Source organism: Lottia gigantea (assembly GCF_000327385.1).
Source record: "Lottia gigantea unplaced genomic scaffold LOTGIsca_18, whole genome shotgun sequence".
Classification (NCBI taxonomy): Eukaryota; Metazoa; Mollusca; class Gastropoda; family Lottiidae; genus Lottia; species Lottia gigantea.
In genome coordinates this window covers 138021-158553 of record NW_008708301.1, presented here as the reverse complement: position 1 = coordinate 158553, position 20533 = coordinate 138021, and the positions used below count along the sequence as shown (strand labels likewise).

Here is a 20533-nt window from a genome sequence, read left to right as displayed (position 1 = left end):
TGCATTTAAATCAGATTGTTGCATAGTTCAATAAAATGATTAATATCTATATAATAGATAATAGATTACAGTGTTGATATATTTACCATTTAATTGTGAGGTAGCAGGTAATTGACTTTCTTGACCATTGACTAAAACATGTACAGGTTTATCTTCAAACCATTTAATTTCTATTTTATCAGAGACATTGGTAACTTGCATAGCTACTGCATTAAATATTGTAGCCTTCTGTAACTTTCCTGAAACAAGAAAGGGTTTAACATAATTTGAACTAACATCAGTACAGATAATCTTCAGATAATTCAAAGAATATATACATACATGACCATTACTTAGGACAATTAGCAGTACAAGAATGTACATCAAGAGTAGCTAGTTTATGGACAGTAAATATGAAGACTAAGCTAGAAATAAAACATACCATCAATATCCTTAGCTTGCTGAGCTTGAACCTGAACAATGACTGTTTTATTCTTATCTTCAACTAGAATAAATTCCCCTACACCATTGAATGTATAGGCTTTACCATCTAATGATACAATATGTGGATCTCCTGCTGCTTGAGCTGAAATAAAAGACATTGAAAACATTTGCTTTAAGAGTAACCATGTCTTAAGTTCAGAAGTGTGTTCTTACAAACATTTTTCTATTACCGGTATTTTACCGGTAATCATAATTAAATTAACAAAAAAACTTTAACCAGCTTTAATTTTGATCAAAAATGATCACTATATTGTTTTTTGATTTTACAAATGGTAAATGTTTGAATTTGTCACTAGACAGTTGATTGTAAGGAGCATCTCACAACCTGTACACAGAGAATATTTTACTTCAGATAAAACTGTATATACTACCTGCTGCAGGAGGCTCATAGCCCTGGCATTTTGTTGGTTTACGTAACTGATGGTAGCGTTTACATAAGGTATCATTTGAGGTAAACTGACAACAATGTAATGATGGTAACAGATCTTCTTGAAGAAATGTAAAATAAGGCACAATATTGTCTCCCTGAGATAGATAATGGTATCTTAAACTAGTTCCACCACCAGTATTACTTAATGCATTTAATAATTCACCATCTTTATCATAACAACATGTCTGACTGTTTGTCTGAGATCTAGAAAATAAATATGATTAATTCATTATCATTATAGTATAAGTGATCTTGTCTGAGATTTAGAAAATTATATCATTAATTCATTATCATAATAATATTATGTGACCTTGTCTGAGATCTAGAAAATAGATATGTGTATCATCAATTCATTATCTTTGTAGAATCTAGAATATTATCAATTCATTATTACTATAATATCAGTGGCTTTTCTGAGATCTAGAATATTATCAATTCATTATCATTATAATATCATTGGCTTTGTATGAGATCTAGAATATTATCAATTCATTATCATTATAATATAAGTGGCTTTGTATGAGATCTAGAATATTATCAATTCATTATTATTATATCAGTGGCTTTGTTTGAGATCTAGAAGACAAGTATCAATTCATTATCATTATAGCATATGTGAGTTTTGTATAAGATCTAGAATATCATTAATTCATTATCATTACAAAATAAGTGACCTTGTTTGAGATTTTAAATATCATAAATTCATTATCATTATAATATAAGCGACCTTGTATGAGATCTAGAAATTATCATCAATTCATTATCTAAATCTGAGATCTGACTTTATCTGAGATTTCAAATTATCCTAATTATTATCGAATTTATTAATGCTTTATCAATATATTTCACTGACTATGTGAGATGATATCATCAATGACATTAAACACTTCATTAAATATTTCTGTTCATGACTTTTCGAGTATTTGTACTAATCTTAATGTAATATAATGATACCAAAATGAATTCAATAAAACTATAGCTTTGATTGCTCAAACCAATTTCACAAAAACCATTCATAGAAAATTCACATGTACATTGTATTGAACTAGTCCAAGATCTCATCAATATAACCATGCATACAAAGTTTTAGATAAAATCACATGGTCTATATCACACACTATTATTACTATATGAAAGGAAATAATCACAATTTCAAAACACAGTTAATGCATCATATTTGACATAAAGTGATTATAAAAAAACAATATAAATTTGCCATTATATGATTTACAATATAGAATAGAGTCTTAATATAAACTGACACTTATTATATATAATATAACTTGACCTTCTTCAATAACAGATAAATCTCACTAATTTCATTTTTTTTTATACATATGACAGGATATATGATATGTAATATATATGTTGGCCACAGTCATATACATAATATACACTATTTCTTCAGCATTTGTTTGGTAGAAATAAATACTTGCTTGTATTGGATGCAATAAAAATGGCTTACAATATTATTTCAAATTTTAAGCCAAATAGAGAAATTTCTTCCTAGTTGCAAAACACTATTAACTCATTTCTACCAAAAGTATAAAAACTTGGAATTTTCTCTGTCTGACTTACTTGAACAGATTAATTCTGTAAAGTAAAGAGATTAAAAAAGCGAAGATTCCTGGAGATCAAATGAAACTTACCCCTGATAATTTGGTATGATACAGTTTCTAGCTTCAGGCTGATTATAAATACACTCAGAATTAGAAGATTGCTGATGACATAAGGGATATGGTTGATATCTACCAGTATCACCTTCTGCCTGACCAAACGTACATGGACATGGTTCCATATTGGTAATCACTGGCAAATCTGATTCTCTCGCTATCCATTTATTGCACTGTTTTTCAGAAAAGTCTTCACTTCTTTTTCTTACTGGAAACACATCTGACCAAATTGAATCCCTATAAAAGATAAGTATTTAAATACAAATCCTTTAATGTGCCACTAATCTTTTCAGTTCATGGATATTTAACTCCCAAGTAATATAGCTAACAGCGTATGACATTAACGTTGTGTGTCCTAACCTATATTGTAGATATATAATCATTTGGCTGTTAAAAGGGTTAATAATCCAATTAAGTTTTTTTTTCTAAAAGACACATTTTATCACATTAAAAAGGAATATAAATGGTGATAAAAAGATGCTACTACAGGGCTGAAGTACTTACAGATATATATCTTGACTTGATGATATTCTTAATACAGCTAATGTATCATCAATAGGTTTGTGTGGTGAATATTTCTGTTCGAATTTAGATGGATCAGGTATTTGTATTTTATCTCTTTGAATTTCTTTTAGCCTCTCCTATAAAATAAACAATATTATCTGTATAATTTAAGCACCTACTGTCATTGCCTAGAAAGGGATCACTTTGTTACATATAGCAAGTAAATGTAATGATAGTCAAGGATCAGAGTTTACACATAAATATATAAAGTATATAGAATGTTATAATAGAAATGCAAAGTACAAAAGATGGAAAAGTTATTACTTACTCCATCATAAGAATACAAGGTAATGTCAAAATCTCCGGACGGAATATTGTTGGTGTAATCTGTTATTTTGACAGTAGTGTTATTTCCAAACATCCACTCATTGGCATTTTCAAGTTTCACAATAGGTACATTGAAGATTAAATTTTCTGAAAAATAAATGTAAACACTCTCAATATTATACCAAAATAAAAACAAGTAACACTGGTTCTAGAAATTTACACTTGTTGAGTCAAATCTAGAAAAACAGTCCTAGAATTTTATTTTCAAACACCATGTCATGAAATCTAGAAATGAATGCCAGTAGAATCCAGATAGACAATGTTGATATTCAAATCTAGAAGTACAATGCCAGGTGCACTAGAAACACTGTGTCAAACTTGACATCTAGAGGGTTAACAGAGGATACATTCTAGAAACAAAATATCTGTCATTCAAATCTACAAAAACAAATATGTAGGCCTACAGTGAAATCTAGAATTACAATGTCAACAGTAAAATCTAGAAAAACACAACTCGAAGTGTCAACTTACCTACATGATAGCTACCAGTAAAATTCCAGCCTGTATTATTGATATTCAAAGAGAAATCTAATTTCCCTGTTCTAAATATGGGAGGAAATAGACATGATGCTATATTACTGTCCACTACACGACAGTCAAAAGTTTGATTTGTATTGTCTATACGGGCTGAAACATTATCATACATTGTAAAACAAGGATCTGTCACATTCACTACATTATAACCTAACATAGAGCCAGTGGATGGCAATAAATTCACTGATCCAGAACCTACAACAAATACAAATCAGTATATAAATAATGGCCGATGATTGAAATGGTCATATGTTATAATAAGTTAATTATTTATCATTATTAAAATAGTATTAAAAGGTATTCATGTAAACAAAACTAAGGTGAAATTATCAAAACAGTTTTCCAGAAAAAGGTTGAAGAAATGAAAACCATTATCACAATAATTTTTTAGACTAATTTCAGCTGCAAATATCATGACTATCATGTGTAGTGCAAGTAGGTTTTTTTTTTGAGAACCTCCAAGCAAACACAAAAGAAAAAACTGAATTCATTTGCTAAAATTGGTGAAGCTCATTTGGGATTTACCAAATTAAGAAGTCATAAAATGACTGAAGAGAATTTTGTATAATTTTCTACAGCTGAAATGTGTCTTAATCAAAATAAATTACCTTCTCCATTAGTTGGTAAATTGTAACAATGTTTCACAAAGCGTTTAAATATTCTTTCTCTAAAAGACCACAAATGGAATTGAGGCCTTCCTATAGTAAAATGAGGCACCTTCTCTTAATCTGTTAATCAATTTCATTAATTTAATCTTTTTATTTAAAGAGTTCCATTTTAGAAATAAATTGAATTGGAATTATTAAATGTTTTCAATCTGTTATTAATCTAATGATCAAACTTATTAAATACTACTACCAGAGAACAATACAATTTGTAGAAAAAAATGATCACACAATTCATCTGAATGACACATAGTTTTATCTGTATCATATTATAGTACACCAAAACCAGAAAATTGACATAGTTTATGGCGTAATATATCAGGGCTACTAGAGAGACAGATTTCTTACCAGACCTTTTAAGCATTATAGTAAGTAGACAGTTCCCTGACTCTATTTAAAAGTAGGCCTAATGTAACAGTCAGTTACAAGGCACCGAAAAAATCTACTAAAAGAAAAGATAAGGCATTAAGTTACCATTCATAGCTTGAATTTAGAAAAGCTTTCTTCATTTTATTTCAATAATTTTCAGAATTAAGCAAATCTAATCATAAAAGGTTAAAAGCAGGTGCTTCCATTTTTTCCCCAAGTGTGGTCTTTTAAATAAAGAAAACGTGCACATAGGACAGATACAATTTGTGTAAAAATTATCAAGCATTTTCAAAAAGTGAAGGGGCACAATTTAGCTTTTAAAAATTATCAATTGAAAGATGCATTCATCTTTTCACATATTGCCCTCTATGGAAAATTTTTGCCAATCATTCGTGATTATAAATAAATAATTAGCCATAATTTTGAATGTTAATTTTGAAGACTAAAGGGAGATAACTTGTGGCAAACCAATGATACGGCCAGGTAGTTACTTGATAAATTTTACACTTTCAATATAGACTGATGACATCATACTGAATTGATTATTCATTAGTCATTGAATGTCACCAATCTTTATTCAACAAAGAGAATTCAGAAAAATATATTCAATGACAATATTTCAAGGGTCATGAAAATATATTTCAAATCTAAGTACATCCTCTGGCATCAAAAACTTCAAAAAGAAAATAGAAATCTAGCTTTCACCATTTCAGAAAACACATAATTTAGGTTTTAGTTTGTTGGTAAACTATATATTTATATCAATCGGGTTCGAAAGAAATAATTTCTGTGGTTCTTGTAATTCAAAATATTTTGGAATTCATTTTAGAAATCTACTAAATCTCTGTTGAAACTTTCTTATCATTGACAATTTGGTTCTTTTTCTTGATGAAAGTAGTGCCAGAGGATTGTAATATAATCATGAGGAATTTTTCTTTATTTTCAGAATTAATTCTTGTTCCGTTAATTTTATTCCTGAAAGTTTACCTGTATTGGAACAGACTCCTTGAATCTGAGCAGAATCTACTTTGAAAAACCATTTGCCAGGAATATTAACATTACTAGTTAAAGTTAGATTAATAACTGTATCTTTTCTTGCTCCATCAATTTCATAATATGTCTTCTTATCACCAGCATTAAAACCAGCCTGTTAAAGTAGAGAGTTGAAAATTTAAAATACTGAGTCAATCATTACAGTGATGTCAGACAAAAATATCCAAAACAATTCTTATTAGTTATTATAGGATAAACTTCAGTATAGTTACTTTCATGTCATAACCAAGGGGTCAACTTTTAGCCCAATACCATCATAAATGCCATCTCATTTACTAAAATTTGCCCATTAATTTGAGATTAAGACTCTAGTATTTGAGAGAGTATTTTAGAATAAGGTCATAGCTAGGTTAATACATTTACCTTGGTCATAACATTTTCTCTATAACCAAACTGAAATCTATCAGTAATTAAAAATGGTAGAACATGTTGCTTCATAGTGTAATATTCATGATTGATAGAAACTTTATTAAGTATACTAAAATTATTGAGATTGCAAGTCACATTATTAATGTTCTCAGTTTGTGTACCTAAATATAAAATACAGATAACTTTCAATTTTTACATGTTATACCATTTTTAACTTTCTGAAAAAAAGTTTGAAAGTTTTGGATATTTTGCTCTGCATCAATTTATACACAAGACAATATAAAGCAGCAATAAGCAAGGGTGGGTGGTTAGGCATATGTAAATAATAAAGCACTGCACACAAGACTGGCTTGGGAGTTTATATTCCTGGAGAACTTGTTCTGAAATTTTTGCATTTAAACAAAATCATTCAAAATTCTGGTATTATTGTTCAATTGTAACATCAATCTCAATATAAACTCTCAATATACATAACAATAACATACGGTTCATATTTTCATTATCTAATTAATAAATAATTAGTCATCTCATTAGTACAATTAATTAATTATCTATGTGAATTGATAGATGACATTCATTATAAAATTTATTTCTAAGCAACTGTTCTATATAGAGACTCCAAGTTTCAAATTGCACAAGTAGTCTTATCTAGATCACCAAAACCAACATCTACCGTAACTAGGAGATTAAACTAGCCATCTAGGGTGAAATGATATTGTCACATGAGCCATATTATAATATTTAGTACTTAATGACTAAATTACTATACTAATAAATATGAATACATCATATCACTCATGGTTATAGAAAATTTTCATGATTTTGGTATTAAAATTCACAATGACTGTTCAGTGAAAGTAATTACTTTTGTTAATCATTTGACTAAAATAAAATTTTAAGTAATTGTGCTAGTATACAACATAAAAAAATAACAGAAACACTCAAAAAATGAAAAATAAAAAAGTAGAAAAAAGTATTTCGAGAATACAGTGGACTGTGATTATTTGTGTGGAACAAAGGCAAAATAATAAAGAGCAAAAAAAGGTGTCATATACAATATCAAAGCTCTTTAAGAAGCTCAATGATAGAAACTAGTCCAATGATTTAAAAAATCAGAACAGTCAATAATAATCAGTAAGACAGATGACAGTTAAAGAATAGATTGACAATAAAACAATCCTTCATGGCATAATGGTGTATTTCCTATTCACCGAAATCATGTAGCAGCCAAATGGTCTTTCTTCATTCTAAATAATGAAAATAACAGTTTAACAAAAAAATACCCCAACATCATGCAAAAGCTATTTGTTTTTGGTGTATTTTGAGAAATGCTGATAATATAGATTGATGTGCTTTGAAGTGATGTTGCCTAAAAACTAAAATATAGATCATATATACAGCACAATTGCAAAAGACTAAGACTAATAACCTAATGATAAACTAGTTCTACTAGGCTTTCAAGAGATTGGGTATTGCATATGACACACTACGACATTTTTCAAACTACAATTCTCAAGACTTGCTCATTTTTCTAACCATAACATCAATCAAATGAAGATCCACTAAATTTCATCAAATCAAATGCCTTGAGTTGTCTAGTATTTCAAGGAATTCCTTAATTCTTTTCACTTCTCCAAACAATATAATAAATTTACTTGATGCTTATGTAGCTTTCATTTTTATACATCATCAAAATGGCAGTTTGAAAAATGTCTCTTTTGTCTCATGTTCCACTATTGCTTGCAAAGCAAAATTTAGACCACCATATCTCTCTACCTTCCATACCTGGGCAGGGTTACCCCCAAGACCAGTGGTTGTATCCCCGCCACTGTTGGAACCAGTTGTCCAGTCTATCCTCTGGTAGTTAAATATCACAAACGATTCTTTGCCATTTGTTATAAGTACAGCTTGGAATGTATTAGTCTGAAAATATAAGACACTCAGTAAACATGTGGACAGTTTTAACATAGCATACCACCAAAAATCACTTCCTTCACTCTATTATTGTATGAAATAGTTTATCTCTTTATTCTTTTCAATGCATTTTTTGTGATTCCTGACCCATTTGTGCATCATGCATTTCAAATGTTGTGAAAATACACAATGCTCAATATTATATAATATACTCCACTGTAACTACTACTATTTTTTGTTTTTAGAAAACTACTTCATTTTACATAAATAAAGCACATCTAAACCATCCCTTGAAATAAAATAAAAAAATCCAAATATCAACCAATTAATTACTAAAAAATTACCACTTGCATTTACTAATTTTACCCTTTTCCATATGCTTACACCACCAAAACACAACCTTTCCAATTTCTTCCAAGTCCATCAAGCATCACATAAGTGAGTATTTTCTTATATCTTATAATAGCTTTGAAATGGAACAGCAATGAATGCGTTGATGTTCCCCAAACCCCTAGTATTGTTGTAGTACTGTAAATGGTTCAGCAATACTTTTAATTGAAACTTGGCCAGGGTATTTTAAAACGTAGGAAAGGTTGAACATTTACCTTATTTTCACCAGCCCCTGATGCCCCATAAAAACAAACTCTATCCCACGTAGCCACAAACATCCATGTAGCTTTAAATTTACGAGCTTTAGGATAATAACGCTGAACTTCTTTAGTAGCTATATTTAAAGTTTGTGGATTTGTTTCCTCCCGATACCACACTTGTCCACCTTCAGTCACATCTACGTCTGCCCAAAAGGGCGCGATTATTGGAGTTGCATCTTGTAATGGAAAGTCGTCAGGTCGATACACTTTTAGTTCTTTTAGAAATGATATGACACCATTATTATTCACCTGAAAATAGAAAATAAAGAGTTATAAGTCTGTGAGCTATTGTGAAATCTAACAATTTGAATCTTTTCAGGTCCAAGAACGTTCAAGGTTATTAATTCTGTATATTCAGGTTGAGTTAGGTTAGTTGGAACTGTGGATCAGAATGATATATAAGTATCAGTTTGATGCGCATGTAAAATGCAACAGATTTTCAAAACCTTTCGAAATTTCGCATCTTTGACCTTGAAAACAATATATAAGTCTTGCACGTTCCGTGATTTTTAGCGTTGCTAGAGAAATATAAATCTGCTGTGGAAAAACCATTGGGAAGAAAGCTACTTTACCCAAATGAGAATTGAATAAATTAGTTTTTTAATTGACGATTTGTTGAAGTAGGCACCTATTAAATTTCTACCACTTCAAAGAATGAAGCGTTAGATAATAAGTAGACGATGTATGGGGGTTGACCAACGCAAGGATTTCAAGTAGAGAACACCACTTGTCATATCGTTTACAGATTAAAATTTTATCTTCATCTCTTGAATATCTCACAACACTGTGAAACAAGATAAAATACATGTAAAATACGGTATACGATCCGTCATAGATTGACTGACTGCAAACATTCATAACAGATCTTTGGAAGCTTACAGATCTACTCAATATAGTAATGGCTACGTTTCAGACAGATGTTTCTTTTTAAATAAACATTGATGGAAAAATTTCCGCAGATCACTTATGTAGTATTAGAACTGTAGTGTTTCCTGAAACAAAACGATATCAGTATGTTCTTACAGGGTGTCCCCGGTTATTTCTAATATTCTTATTTAAGGGCAGCTACATTTACACTTTAACACATCGTGATCCTCGTAAATAATATTAATAAAAAAAACTTAAATATAGAATATCATGAGTGATGAATTCAATAAATATTCGAGAACGAATAAGCTCATTTTGGATCCGGGTTTGTTTCGAAATTTTATTTCATCCCCCCAGCCACAAACTAAAAGTTTTGATTTTTCATTTGTGATGGCTTGTCTCCAGTATTGTTCACACACTACTTTGAATCCTGATTAATGATTAGGATTCCTGATTTTTTTTATTAAAAAGAAAAAGTACTGATAGTCGTGCATTCCTCCAGCTGCGCATTTTCAGTGGAATATAAGAATTTAATTGAAAGAAAGATATATATGCAGTTTGAGTTGACGTGGCACATAATACAGTATTTTGGTAATTCATGTTTATGATAAATAATATCCATAGTTAAAATGTGCAATCATTTGGGGTTGCTTTCATAACGCAGGAGGATGCCCACAAACAACAATGACTGTTTGGAAACTTAAGAAGAAGTCCTGCTGAAATAAAATAATCATACCGGACATATGTCAAACAATCATTAATATAAAAAATATCACTTTGAAAGATTTAATAAAGTAATTCAATAACAAGGAAGACAAGTGCAGTATCAAATAACATGTTTCAGTAACTCGTCTACCTGTCTACCAAACTATACACCTTTATAATTACTCTTAATATTTCTTAGATCTATTTATTCACAATGTCAAGTTTTCTAGGTTAACTTTCGACACACCCAATGTTATAACTTATGCAACCTCGACCTACACGACATTGCATTAGTTTAGATCAATTTCTCGATCTACCACACTTTCAAGGTCGTAAATACAATTCCAGTTCCTTTTCTATGATATTAAAACTAGAATATAATTAAATGGGAAAGGCATTATACAAGCTACCCCTTTTTAAACAAAATTTTACGTAACCCCTGCAGTTAAACCGAATGTTATATTTATATTTTATACATTAAGGCCCTGCAATTAAGGCCCATATCAGGCATGCAATGTCTCCAGCATCTGCAGATTATGAGGAATGGTTGTGGGTCCTGCCCAGGTGGTTATCTAAGCTATATCACGAGTTATTCCAATGAGAAAGGCAAGTTATAATGTATAGGCTATTTGATAGGTATCGTGGCATCAAATGTAATTTTTACTAATAACATGCTATCTTTCAAATTTCGGATATTCAATTCATATAGTGGGTCATATCCCATTTTAAGATATATGTAGGCTTAATTCTCATTTGCAGGCTCATGTTATTTGCATTCTAATATCCGCAATCAAAGTTTGAAAGGAAAACTCTTCATATGGTATTGTTTACAGACGTTCCATAATCTTGAAATTGTACACATGGCGTTATCGTAAATATAAGCTTCAACTATAACAAAAACGATATTCCAAACCATTATATGACGTATTTTCTGACGTTAGAGGGGTATTTCCAGAAAGAAAACAACTGTTGTAAGATGTTCTATTTCTGTCGACTTACTGCCATTCTGGCTAAAACTATACTTAGATGATAAAATATGCTTGATTATACAGATAACATCTTTACTGCAGTTAGTGAGTACATTTACAGATTCCTGGCATTCTCATGAAAGGTTCAGTCTTCTTGCCTTTATTCTTTGTGGCATTGCATTCAAGACACACCTAGTGCAGACGTCATTGAGTTGGAAAATACCTATAAATCAAAGAAGTAAACACTGTAAAAATACTTTTTTGAAACTAAAAGAATAGATAATTAAATCCCTTTTCCAATTTCATAAATATATGAAATTTATGTTCCAATATTCTAAATGAACGTTGCTGTATTTGTATATGAAATATGTATATCAATTGTCATGAATATGAATTATATTATATAAACTTAACTATATATTTGACAATCAGATATATAAAAAAAGGTATGTTATGTTTATTTTGACAATGTTACAAACAATAATATATTCTTCTGATGTCTATATCCAGATGATTAAAATATTTATGTGATCTGATAATAAAACCACAACAACACACGCTGTTTATTTTATTTCTGTAACAGTTCAAGGGTATTGTTTTAAGTTAAAAAAAAAGCCCACATTCGTCTTATTTCTTTTACAATGTCAAATGCGGAGAAACAATAAACGTAACATTTGCCAACTCGAAAATGAAACGAATTGTCGATTGTATATGGGTCTCTATTGGAAAATGTGGTTATCATATATTACAATAGAATTAAAAACTACCTTTCTAGCAAAAGGTTACTGAAATTAAGTATCAGATGAACAGTCAGAACACATTCCTTTATTGGTAACTGTTCATGTTTCTTTATTTATCAAAATAACGTGCATCATTGACGATAAGAATCTGAACAAAAGCATTAAACTTTGACGTCTTGGCTGTAAATTGCTTATGACAAGCATTTCAATGATTTTACTACATAATTTTAATGTAAGTTATAAAGGTACAAGTAATGAATGCTTTTAATTTTCTAATTACTATCAATACATTTGATTGAAATCGTAAGACTAGCTGTACCAGTATCTCTGGACCAGAAAATATTGGAAACGCCCAAAAGAAAAAAAAATGAAAACCACAAGATTATTCTTCTCATTGAATATAGAATCTTTTATAAGTGTTAGAGTTATTTTAGGTTATTTACACTAACGTAGATCTGTTGATGATTTGAGAACAGATGTGTTGTGAAGGTTGAAAAAGGAAACATAATGAGTCTAGATTACGTTGAATTTCCTTTTCCAAATAAACACAGCCTTTTGTTTACTTGTTGGTTTAAATTATGCAATTTGAACATACGTCTTGGATCAAATTAGATTAGCTTTGTTGGTTTTAGTCAGTGCTTTGTGTTTCCATTAGACAATTCCTCAACTGTTTCAAAAAATTTTAAACTGATTGGATTATTTCATTCAATCGCGTTTATCTTTCAATGCATGACGAAGTGACAAAATGGGATTTAATTATGTATTTTCAATACTAAAGAATATAGCAAAATGACAGAATATTTAAATTTGTCTGATTCAGTGACTCACAGTATGCATACGAAATATTTAAAAATATCATTACAAGATTTAGACTTCAAAAGAGCTGACATTTATGAAGGTGGTGTGTAACATGTGTCATTTAGACGCCAGACGTCAGCTTGTCGACTGAAATGGTATTTATGTTGGATCATTTGCAATTTCGACTAACATCATTATGTAACTTTTTAGAATTTTTTTTTCAACAGAAAAGTTTGGTAAGCTGTATTTTACCATGGTGATTGAAAAGGCTTTGAATGATGGCAAAACTGGTTAGAGAAAATAGATTACAGTATCACTTTTTGTATTATCACTCCCGAGTACATGTATCATAATGTTTTTTATCTTCTTGTGGAAGAGAGCTATATACGCGTGAACAGTGAATGCTATCAGATGTTAAAACAGGGATATTTTCCTAACCAAAGAATCGTCTATGAAACAAAAGGCATATCAGCAATTGTACCTTATGTGCACTATCTCATTTCGTGGGTATATTTGTTGTATTAAGACGCCGGATTTAACTTCTCCACTTTCTCTAAGAAGTTCAGAAATATGCCGCCAAAATTTGATATCTTTATCATGCATTGGCCACAACAAACTGTAACACAGCGTGATGCAATCAACCGGGGGGAATTGTAAACATGAATGAAAATTAATACACAAGAGATGGGGTTTAGAGAAAAAAAACATAGAATCTTTACAGCTGTTGAATAAATAGAAATTGAAACTGACGGTCAGATGATTCTAGATAACATTTATACAAATATGTAATAGGGAAGGTTTAGAAAGGCAGCCCTGCTTTACTATAAGTACATGCTAGTATTCCTCCGTTTAAAATATTGGTTCGCTATAAATATTTTGTACGTTCTTAGCTTATAAAAATAATTGAAAAAGGCAAAAATAATGATAAATACTTTTAAAATAACTGATTTTTTAGGAATCTCTAAAGTGGAATATATTAAAAGTAACGTGTATAAACAATGCAATGTTTATGACACGTCTGCTGACAACAACGTAAGGTCGTTAAACTGGTAAATAAGCACTATATATATCTTATTCCAGAGAAAAATTCTGACACCTCAAATAGTTCATTTGTTGTGTTTATATTTTGTTCTTTTATAAAAATCAGATTCCTCTACTATTGGAGCGTTAAATCAAATGGTATTTTAAAACCATTTTATGATGTTGCTACTTATAGTTTATTTAGATTTATTTTGATGTTGTTATGACTTTTTTCTTCAAAAATTGTTCCAGAAATAATTTAGGATAATTATAGATAATTGCATTCATTTAGATTCCTCCCTATTAAATACGTAAATCATATATGTTGATGTATTTGTTGGAACCGTGTCAAAATGGTAACTCCCTTACTATGACATTATATCAATAGTGATTCTGATAGTATTGGTTCCAGTAGTAATTGACAATGCTTATAGTTAAATCTCAAATCACAACATTATACTGTTTATTCTTACTGATTTATTTCTTTTTTGGGTTGATTTTATTTAGGGCATGGCGGAATAAGGCATGTATCAAATTTCGACGAGCAAAAGTTGAATGATCCCCAGTGCCAAGGAAACTATCTTTCGGGGTATTTCAATAAACAGTTGAGTGCGTCTTTAACTTATCGATAGAAACCAAACCACGAAATGGTACTTAGATCGTAAAATCTACATGCACTGTCCCGGACTTGTACTTATCTTTAAATCATATTGTAACCACCGCCTAATAAAATAAATAAACACTTTAACTAAACTTAAAGAAATCAGAGAGTATATTTGATATAAGCCTTAAGATAATACAGTCTCTAAATTATTTTCTTTCAACCAAATTTCATTCATCTTGGCATCAACTAACTGTAATATTTTTTTTATTTCAAGCATGTCTAAGATATCTTCAAATAGAAAAAAGTGTGTATGAACCTTCACAACCTCTGAAGGAATTTTGAACTTTAGAATCGGTGTAAGTCAAGGCGGTGCCTTTATTGCTATCCCATTTGGCATTTGAATTTATCTCGTTATACAATACAGCCAATAAAATATGATTATACTGTTTACATTAACACTGTATATGGCTTTTAAAAATCGTATAACCATTATTACAAACACTTATTGATGATTAGAATCTTAAATACAGAATGTCTTAAACACTATTAAAATAATCACTCTCATAAATTCTTGATTTAATAACCAATAAACAATATGTAATGCGTTGTTGAAAGTCGTCAACTCAAATGTAAAATTGTCGTGAGCAATTAACAAAATCTCAAAATTAAACCTACAAAGACAATCAAATATTCCTAATAGTATTCTATGTTTCTGTTACAAAGGAGGGCAACATAAAGGTACTAAAGACATTCATCATATACAGTTGACACTGACCAATATATATTTCAAATCTTATCGCTAATATTGCAGAATGTAAACAAGGGTGGAGTAACAATAATATTAGGTCATGACATTAAGTACTTAATATATTATATTTCAGATAGGACTCTAATCAATATTCATACTCATATATAGGTCACAAATTGTTCAAGATTTTCAAGTTCAGACTAAGCTCGGCGAAGAAATCTTTTTCTACTATACTGTAACAAAACATCAGTCAAGCTTACTTTTTCGAAACACTAAATGTCATCCTGCAAGAGGATTTGTCAAACCCAGGAAGTCCAATTATTTCTTTAATGACTGGACAATTTAATATTACCTGTTTGAGACCTGGCCTTTATGGGTATTTTACAATGTGTCTAATATAACTAAGTATTAAACGACTAGAATAAAGGATTTAAATCATAATGTAATTCTATACCTTAATGCTTATAATAAAAACTAATAAGATGTTATTAATATCCTGCGCACACGGTTTACACGATGGTTCGCATGCATAACATCCATTATTACCATCCGCACACTTCTCCCATAACAATTTCCACGATGTCATGATTACAATAGTTGCCAATGGCTTAAAATGCACATTTTAAATAACAGCACCCATATTATATTCAAATTACGTGAAAATAACTTTAATATCCAAGACGATACAAATAATTTAAACTAAATGATGCGAAAATGTAGTTATATAAGCATATATACTAGTTATAATTGAAATACAGCTACGCCCTGAATAACAATAAAAACTTTCAAAAAGCGGATTTCGTTAAGTTCTTTTAGTACGAATCCTATTTAACGTTGAAAAGGCTGGATTTTATGAATGAAAAGCTATAGGAAAAGGATTAGTAAATCCGTTTCAGAATTTTTCATCATAGTTTTTGGTAGATACTATTAATTAAATCATTTTAACAGATTCAACGTTTTATACAATTTTCATATCTGAATCATCTTAAATTAATAAATAAGTAGACTGTTAAGCCTAAAAAAAACGTATATGTCAAATTCTTCCACAAAAAAGCTTCTACAAAGTTTGTCCGCCTCATTTACAAGAAAATAAAGAGATTATTTTATGAGGTTTGTTCAGTTCTGATGTCCTATCATTATGATCTTTATAACGCTAGTTTATGTTCATATAATTGGTGTATGTAGAATGCAATATATTGCTAATGACCCATATAAGTACACCTAACACATACTTGATATTTACCATTTGGTGCTGGTGCAACTAAATATCCAACATTATTATTATAAGGGTGTGGTTTTAACGGTAGAAAGAAAATCGATAAAATGACTTAAATATAAATTTAAAGCTACTTTACACAACATTACCTCATTGAACAGATTTAATGAACTGTTTCATGGGTACCGCTTCACACGTTGGAAATTATTCTTAAAAAAAGTTATTAATTTTATAATTTGCAAGTCAAGACCTCGAAAAGCAGAAGAACAAATCCTCTGGTAAATAAATGAATGGGGACGAAGTTCTACTATAATAATGTCCAGATAATAGAGGATGCGATTGAAACAACTTATTTTCTTTCTTTATCAGTCTCATTTTTTGTATACCACCAACGATCCTTAATATTATGATTCATTTTACAGTTTTATTCAAAATATTACATATTCACGAAATATAAACAATAGTCTAAGTAAAATATGGTAAAGGTTCTCGTTTTATCGCACAATAACCTATCAATTACATTAGTTGAATAATTCTTTAAATGTCTTGATATTTAAATCTACACTGTACATCTGCTGCCATGTTCCTGCAATGTAAACTTCTACAGAATAATCTACCACAGATTCACAAACAACCAAACTGATATTCAAAATTTTAAAAATAAAATCAGATTTGTTGTGCAGGTTTAAGGAAAATATTTAGTGTTAGTGTGGTCAGGAAACGGAGGCCTCGCCTCGTTCAACCAATACGATGCAGACCATGTGGAAGGTTCTTTCCAAATGCATAGCTTCGTAATAGACATTTGTTACATATACGTTGTATTTTGTTTAAAACCACCCTCAATCACGATGAGATGACAAATAATTCGACAACACATCAAATCAACTACGAATATTAAAAATGTGACAATGAAGCAATGAAAAGTTTCGTGAATGAAACAAGCAATTTAAGACAAGCTATTTAGAATACAACTTGTCTGAAGAATAAACTAAATCACCAGGCTATGAATATTTTCAAAGTGTAACATTACTCAAGTTTGCCAGATTTCGTTTGTATAAAATGTTTAAAATACAACGCCTAGGTGTGTTTATATTTTGAAGAAAAAATGTCCACCCATATGGTTTCTGCTCTTAACCAAGATTACTTGTTCTTGAAACTTGTAATTAAATTCTTTATCAGCATCAATTTCCTAGCTTCCGATAGCCACGACATGATCAAAACTAATCAAATCTACTAATTACATGTATATGCATTTAACATTGAGAAGATAGCAGTTTGCAGTATTAATGGCATCTTGTGGAAAACAAAATTGAAGTTTCGTACAAATTTTTGCTTCTTGTGAAATATTATTCATGTAATTTTTTCTTAAAAAGGCCTTTTGACGAACCTGCTCATGTCGTTGGACATGATAGCTTCCTGTGGAGATTTTCGTTTACTCTGTTACGAGAAAGAGATCTTTCTTAGTTGACTTAGTCCAATAATAGTGGGAATATTCATTAGAATACGCCCATGGTAAAATTGACTTGCATGTCGATTGAAAATTTGAACTTGTTGAAAGTCACCTTTCCTACAAGTGCAAGTTTAAAAGATTCTATCTCTTCACTGTATATATGTTTTTATGTAATTAACTCAATTCATTCATTCAATCGATGTTTACAGGAGATTTGGCAGGTATATTCAGGAATGGTGTTAACCACAAACTAATTTAGCTGTCAGAGAGCCAAAATTACACCCTCTTATAATATGTTCATAACATTTCTGTAGCATTGACCAATCGCCTACTCTTCAAATACTGAAATCAATGTGTCTATGTATCACCATCATTTTGGCAAAGCATTGCATTTTAGGAGGCTACTAATATGTAAGGTAATATGGAATTTCCAGTTGACCAAGTCGGACTAACAGACATATGTCTTTCAAGCAGTTCTTTGGGGAAGTGCATAATCGGTTAAGGGAGCTCTAATGCCTCGAAGCATTCCTCTCTATTAAAGAAAGATGATGGATATTACGAAAAAGAATAAAGGGTGGGAGCAAAATACAGATAATGTAAAATTACTCAACAAAACATCACCAGGGCGTCAACTGAAAGAACATCTTACATAAGTTATCCACCTGGCGTTAAAACCAGGTGATATTGCTTAATAAACATTATATTTCTATCTTTACTATAGATTTCTTATAGTTTATTTCTTCCATCCTAGTGACTTGGCACTCTTTTTATTATGTCTAGATTTTAAATCTTAAATGACGCTTGACTGTACTTTTCTCATCTTATAAGCATCGCGTTATTTTGAGAAAAATTGTGTTTTTCGTTCCGTTCCATGACAAAATGGTGTAAGAACTCTTTCAGTAAGATAAAGTACAGCTATGAACCACATCAAGAGGTTGGTAATTGGTAAAATGATAGAATATTCTATCTACGAGTTGTCTGTGAGCATAGTTCCAATGTGATTTGTAAACCTTTAAGGAAAACGATTACCATTACGTACTCAGTGTAATATCCCGAGAGGTGGAATTACAAGGATTTAACCTAAATTTGAGAAAATCTGTTAAAATCATTAAATATTTCAGACAAAATTCAGACGTGGAGCACTTGTCTACATATTGAACTTAATAACCTTGTGTTTCACTCAGACATAAGACAGCAACACATCACTAATATTCTATTTTCGGTTATAAGTAACATGTCTTGATAGTTTCTTTGATCTTAATATGGTAACCTTTGATGGTCACTCCATCTGGATCATCACAGTTTAGTAGAGTTAAAACCACAATCTAATCAATTGCACAAATAGACATGAACTCCAAAAGGTGTTTCAGTTCCAAGACCAGTCTTAAGCAGAAGAATGATAAGCGATAAGCTTTTAGATCCAGAATCACTCCATAACGTTACACTTTGCTATCGGAAATTACAATTCGCCGGGGTCAGATTGGAAATAGAATTTTATCTATGGACTATTCTATGTCAATGGCGAATAGTGGAAAGAGTCAAATATGTGACCAATTAGAATATTGCTTAATGTAACTCTAAAAGTTACTTCCAACTACATGTTCTTGATCCAGAATTGTACGTGCTTTACATCATAGAGTTTAGACTTACAGGTGTGTAACAAAAGGTGTAAATTATAAAATACAGACATAAATGTAGATGAGAAGTCGGATTTGATTTATTTTAGTATAAAGGTGTATCAGGTTGGTCTTGAGAGACTTACTCTGATATAAACAGGGTTGGTATTGGTACATCACTCTAATAATCTTCTGCACGACTGTACAGCATGTAAAAAATCTTTGGTGTACCTAAAAGTGTTATTTGTGTGCACTAACAATATTTTGAAATGTATGTCAGAAAAATGCATTAAGTTGGTTTGATAAGATTCCAAATGATACAGTCAAAATCCACGAAGAGCTCTCCAGTTTATATTTATACAACCACTACTGAACAATGAAGATACATGCTTCCACTTTCTTATTGTACCTCCCGTTTTCATTAGCCCACATGGTGCAGAAAAGTAGGACGTAAAACTCCATTCATTTCATTTCATTTCCTTATTGTACTATCTTTACCATTAGTAAGGGTGTACAAGTATCTTCATTGTGAACTAACACAACAAGAAAGAATGGAAACTCATTTCATCAACCGATGTCTGTCGAAAAGGAACATTTACAAACCACATGATATGATGTATATTTGTTTATCTAGAAACATTAAGAATGATTGTATCCAATCCAAAGCACTAACGTTACTCTGAAATTTCTAGTTGTCCTGAATGAGCAACTTCATGGGCATGTTATTATTCTAATAACCCAACTTTCTGTTCAAAAGAGAAAAAAAAAGT

General features: G+C 30.5%; 1 protein-coding gene across 1 annotated transcript in view; it reads right to left on the bottom strand.

Moving 5' to 3' along the window:
* Window positions 1-5964: 5964 nt before the first annotated feature.
* Window positions 5965-20533, bottom strand: part of LOTGIDRAFT_113882 (hypothetical protein) — a gene marked incomplete at both ends in the record, with an annotated part of 28761 nt that continues 14192 nt past the window's right edge. Inside the window, 3 exons of the mRNA XM_009052107.1 lie at window positions 5965-6192; window positions 8253-8390; window positions 8987-9280. Of these exons, the coding sequence (XP_009050355.1) occupies window positions 5965-6192; window positions 8253-8390; window positions 8987-9280 (660 nt within the window). The remainder of the gene's footprint in view (window positions 6193-8252; window positions 8391-8986; window positions 9281-20533) is intronic.